General features: G+C 41.2%; 1 protein-coding gene across 2 annotated transcripts; it reads left to right on the top strand.

Moving 5' to 3' along the window:
• The first annotated feature begins 577 nt into the window (after positions 1-577).
• Positions 578-5077, top strand: LOC116251566 (probable inactive purple acid phosphatase 28). 2 transcript variants are annotated; one of them, XM_031625910.2, is made up of 4 exons: positions 578-1047; positions 1108-1255; positions 3032-3453; positions 4189-5077. In XM_031625910.2, exons 1-4 carry the CDS (start codon positions 850-852, stop codon positions 4624-4626), a joined length of 1206 nt encoding a protein of 401 aa, XP_031481770.1. In that variant the 5' UTR covers positions 578-849; the 3' UTR covers positions 4627-5077. The 2 variants fall into 2 exon arrangements, with proteins under 2 accessions (XP_031481770.1, XP_049933153.1); XM_050077196.1 differs by having other exon boundaries at positions 892-1027.
• Positions 5078-5735: the final 658 nt, after the last annotated feature.

Below are 5735 nucleotides of genomic sequence, written 5' to 3'. Positions count from 1 at the left end.
ATTTGTCATCTTCAGCTTCCACCGCATGTGGAAGCACAAAACAACAGCGTGGCCATATCGAGAGCATGGCTGTTGATTGAAGTAGCCACGTGCAACAGAGAGCTCTCCATCTGAATGCAATCGATGGATTGGTTAAGTACTAAAAAATGTGACAATGTCACACACACACACACACACTTATTTTCTTGTTCAATTTTAGGCATCAACTCAGGCTTTGAATCTTAATAGATTCCGGCCTGGCTAATCTTCTCATAGATAACCCAGTCGTCTTCTCGACTGAACGGTGAGCTATATGATACCGGTAATATGAGAGAGTGGCAGGCCATCAGAGTAGATGATGAACCTTTTTGGCCATATCCGATCTAAGTTGCTTCCTCTGGTAACATAAAATCGAAAACGTTGCGCGATATTCAGCAATAAGAGAAATAAGTAAAAATTAAGTGGGCAAACGATAAAAAAGAAAATGTAAAAGCCGTCTAAAATTGAAAAATTAAACCTTAATTAAGTCGCAACTCTCCCTTTACGCTGACTGACTGACCTTTCCCCTTTTTTCTTCCCTTTACCCTCGTCAGGCCTCTACGATTGTCGTTAAGAAACGGACTTGTCAAATGCGGCGAGCTCATGATGATTCGATTTGGTGTCTTTCACTTGAAAGAACTGTTTCCTTCCTCCACAGACTCCTTGGAGGGCACCGGCAGTCAGCACTCAGGAGACAAATTTCTTGTTACTTTCTGTGTTTCAAAAAAGGGTGCCCTCTAAATTTTGTTGAGCGTGCAGCTGCCGGTGGCAATCGAGGCCTCCAGCGAGGGTGTCGACCAACTGACCAAGACACCATATTCAGGGAGGGAAATGCTACCCACAGATCCATGGCGGGCCTTGAAACCCTTCACTCATCTTCTTGTCTATCTATCTTTCCTCTTCCTCTGCATCTCATTTGTTCAATCCCTCTTCGGGAGATTGATGATAGGGAACCACCCCGTTAAGATCAAGAAGACGGCTGATCTTCCTCTTCGATTTGGCTATGATGGTACATTCAAGATCCTTCAGGTAGTCACTCTCTCTCCCCGTGAGATTTGGCACAGTTCCCTGATTGTTGGTGGTGTGTAGATAGCAGATATGCATTACGCTCACGGCCTGAGGACGAGATGCAGGGATATTCTGCCGTCGGAGTTCCGTTTCTGTTCGGATTTGAACACCACCGAGTTTGTGAGAAGGTTAATTCGGGAGGAACGACCCAATTTTATTGCTTTTACAGGTTAGCTACTGCATTTCTGAGCCCATACAGGTCATCCTCTGATTACGGCTTTTTTCTTTTCCGGTAGAGATTGAATTGGGAATTTGATGCAGATTATCTAAGAGACAGCCAAATGCATGAAACTGAGAGAACGCTCCGTCTTGGTAGCTGAACACTACAAAGTGGAAATAACGTAAACTGAAGTTGGAACAAGAAAAATCCGCTGTTAGCTAATTTTCTTTGATACCTTAAGGTGCAGGTGGTTACTGAAACGGAAAGACCGCGTCGAGTCCATGGAATGGGTTGCAAGTTGATTACTTGTCATTAGCATTTAATCCTGCCTCTGACAGAGAATATCTTAGGAACTACGTCTAAAATCCAATGTCCAGAAGATTTCTCACCAAAGTATTCTGTTACATATCTCGTTCTTTTAAACAATATAAATGTAGTTCATCAGAGGTTACAGATATGGAGCCACTTGATGAAGCCGTTCTGATTTTTTTTGGCCGATGGATACATCCATGTGCTTTCTTAGAACGTTTCGATTTTCCAACAATCTTTTCCTTGAACTAACATACTTCTGTCAGAAAAGAAACTGCTAAATTTTCATGTCATTTTCAAAATTTATTCATCTTTCTCGTCCTTACCGAGTTTGTAAGAAGTTTGATCAGACTATTCTTTCTTCATGATGATGTGATATTCCTCGGAAATGATTATACAGAGTAAGAAAGGGAAAAGGAAGAGAACCTAATTTATGCATTTCAAAAATGTCACTGGATAGTTGTAATGGCAGGTGGACATGGAAAATTTGCATCTCACCTTTCAAACATCAGGAAATCTTAAAGCTACTGGTCGACAAGTCCACTGGCAAGGACGAAACTAAATATTGGGAACTGACAGCCTTTGGACATTTACATCACTACATCACCCGCATTTTCTTATCTTTTTACTTGATGTGAATTTGTGGGCAAGTTCACATCAGTTCTCTTCTTTCTTTTTTTTGCTATAACATGTTCATTATGAGATCAATAAAAGACCTGCCGTTTTCATTATGAAAGTCTTGGCGCAGTGTGAACCATTATGTCCTCCTTCCAAAGAATCAGTTTAAAGATACAGTGTTCCCACTTAAAATATGTCATTTCTACGAAATAGACTATACGGATCATGTGTATACAATTTGATTTACACAACCATTTAGCAAAATAGTTACAACTCTCTCACCCAACAACCCCCCCACCGCGCCCCGGCGGCACCCCCCCAACCCACCCCAACCAAAAACCCAAATGACCGGGCGCCTCTTCTCCTGAAACAATACGCATGTCAAATTGGGTATAGTGCAGATACAGAAGAAATTTTTGAAGTTCCATGGGAGACAGTTGTGTATATACTATCGTGTGTGTATTCGTTTAATTTTGTGTTTGGACATATAATAAGATAGCTGCCCCTTTATTCGATTTTACATAAATTGCATGAATTTAAGACTATGGTTATGGGCTGAAACAACTTAAATGGTATGAGCTGTGAACTGGAAAGAAAGAGTCGTGCCATTCAAATTTTAAGACACTGAGAGTATGCCTGTCCAGCAAAATAACCAAGTAATACAATTGTGTAATTTGATGTAGAGATAAAAAATCATAATACATTTGACTGCTCCAGACAGCCGGTTTAGCAATATACTATCGATGGTGTATCTTAACAAAATTAAGTTTGTTATTAGGATTTATTAAGAATGTTTTCTGTCTTAATTGGCAAGCACATTATATTCAGCTTGTTGGACACTTTTTATTTGTGAAATAGGAGATAACATATTTGGATCAAGCAGTACGGATGCTGCAGAATCTATGATTGAAGCATTTGCTCCTGCTATTGAAGCTGAGATTCCGTGGGCAGCTGTTTTAGGCAACCATGACCAGGAATCCACCATGACCCGTGAAGAGCTTATGTCCTTCATATCCTCCATGGATTTCTCAGTCTCTCAGGTTAACCCGTTTGTGGACAACTTATCAAGTTTGGATGGAAGATTCATTGAGATTGATGGATTTGGGAATTATCATGTACAAATAAATGGTGCTTCTGGTTCAGGATTAGCAAACACAAGCATCGTGAATCTTTATTTTCTTGATAGTGGAGACAGATCAACTATTCCTGGAATTCGTGGTTATGGATGGATCAAAGAATCTCAATTAACTTGGCTTCATAATTTGTCTAATTCGTTGCAGGTAAACCTTTATCTGTATGTTTCCTATGGCCTTTTCTTTATGCAACAACTGTCACCTTGTCCATCCTTTTTCTTGTGCACATGTTTGTGTGCGTTTCTTCTGTTTCTGATAACCAGGATGTAATAACTGGAATAAATTTCTGGCAGGAGTGACACTATGTTTTTCTTTTTGACAATTACGTTATGTTTACTAATTTTGTTAAAGTAATAAATTTTGGAGATAAAATTGATCTAGTTGTTTTACACTGTTGAATTTCCTTCTCGTGTTCAAAACGTCAAGGCTATAAGCAGTAATTGACTACTAAATGAACATAATTTCGTGGAGGTAAATCTTAGTTTTCTCGAGCTTCATTTGTTGCCCAGACCATTGACTGCTTCTTCAATGTCGTTGTTAACGGTTGAGCTAGATAGAACAATTTTTTATGCTTCCTTGCAAGGCCCTTTTTGTTATTCTATATGTCCCGAGAATGTTTTTGCAAAGAGAAAATGCATGTTGATAATGCTTTTCCTGCATGTTTAACCATGGAAAGTAGAAAATGGTAGACCCTGATATCACCTCTGCTAAAAGAATGCGGCTTGCATGGTTTTCGTTTTGGTGCTGTTTATATCTATATGGCAACACGGGTACACCCCATTTGATTTATGCTGCATGTTATCAATATCTAAATGGACAGCTGTTTGATCGGATTTTCATTCTAGTGTTTACAAATACGACCTCACACATTATCATTGACAGAGAGGGCAGACAATGAATTACTGGGTTGATCCGCCCCCTGCCCTCGCGTTCTTCCATATTCCAATTCCTGAAGTCCGGGAACTCTGGTACTCTGGCTTCGTGGGTCAGTTTCAGGAGGGCGTCGCCTGTTCTCCTGTGAATTCTGGAGTCTTAAATACATTGGCTGCCATGGGAGATGTGAAAGGTGTGTTTATGGGCCATGATCATAAAAATGATTTCTGTGGGAAGATATACGGTATCTGGCTCTGCTATGGAGGTGCAGTTGGTTATCATGCATATGGCAAAGCAGGCTGGCCAAGGCGAGCTCGGATCATCTCAATAGAACTTGAGAAAGGACAGAAAGAGTGGATGGGAGTGAAACAAATTAGGACATGGAAGCGACTCGATGACGGTAAAATGAGGCAGATTGACACGCAGGTCCTGTGGGAAAAGAGTTGAAGTTGTCCGTTAATAAGTGTTCATGAGCAATTCTATCTTGTGTTGCTGTATCTCACGGATCATAATTGTCACTTCTTCATTCACAAGCGTGGACTATCCTCTCCAATCATGACGATCATGCATCTGCACAATCTGTTCAAGATGAGGCCTACAGTATGGCTGAGTTCGTGCCGTGTAAGGACTTATGTATTTTTCCTATAACCAAGCAAGAGGGTCAGCCGTTCTCGTTTCTGAAGAAATATCGTAGAAAATTCTCTGTGCAGTTCTACGCCGACCCTTTTATTGCTATGAAGGACTGATCTTCACGAGAGCCGCCTTTCCGCTATGTAACGCAGTGTAGAATTTCCCCTTCTTCTTCTTGGCAGGCTAAGTTTCTTCTGTAGTTTCATCGTCGAATGACATAAATCTGCTCTAAAAAATCTGGCCCGTTGGGTCCGGCCTTTATTCTTCAGGTTTCTTGTGATGCTGCGGCTTACTAGTGGTCTCTCTATCTCTCTCTCTCTCTCTCTCTCTCTCTCTCTCTCTCTCTCTCTCACACACACACACACACACACACACAGCCACGCGCACGCACGTGCTTGTGTATCCACTGCATTCTTCCCAGGTCACATGTTTCTTTGTGCAAGGAAAGAGGCTCTATTATGAATATTAGTGATGACGCTTTCGTATTCGTGTGAACTGTACTTGCATAAGAAATGGCTGGCGGGACAGACTGTGAGTCTGTGACCGTGAAGGTGTGAGATCCTTTTTCAAATGTAAGTTGCCAGATACTGTGATCTGCTGTGAGAATTTTAATCATCCCAAGATCGGCAATGAGGCGCATCGGATGCATGCGGAGAGCTTGACGACTTGATTCAGATGGGGAGTTGTTTATAGCTACTCCTTTCGTCGGAACGGCTCATGGGAACTGTGACAAACTGTCAAATCTTTTGTTTATGCATGGAGAAAAAAAGCAACTCATTTTTTTAGTTTCATGCGCAGAGAGCACAAGATGGTTGGGACACTGTCACCTGTGCACGCGCATTTAACCATGCAGCTCAGCCATTTCTCTGACCCTCAATATAAGAGCCTATTTTGGTGCTCATGCAGATAAAATTTGTGATTGCCTG

The sequence above is a fragment of the Nymphaea colorata genome, chromosome 3, assembly GCF_008831285.2.
Source record: "Nymphaea colorata isolate Beijing-Zhang1983 chromosome 3, ASM883128v2, whole genome shotgun sequence".
NCBI lineage: Eukaryota > Viridiplantae > Streptophyta > Magnoliopsida > Nymphaeales > Nymphaeaceae > Nymphaea > Nymphaea colorata.
This window is presented reverse-complemented; position numbering and strand designations above follow the sequence as displayed.

Excerpts from the sequence above, each read along its gene's own strand:
- LOC116251566 (XM_031625910.2), top strand. The coding sequence starts at position 850 with ATGCTACCCACAGATCCATGGCGGGCCTTGAAACCCTTCACTCATCTT. Across the intron at positions 1,048-1,107 it reads GTACATTCAAGATCCTTCAG|ATAGCAGATATGCATTACGC; the intron begins GTAGTCACTCTC and ends GGTGGTGTGTAG. Across the intron at positions 3,454-4,188 it reads ATTTGTCTAATTCGTTGCAG|AGAGGGCAGACAATGAATTA; the intron begins GTAAACCTTTAT and ends TATCATTGACAG.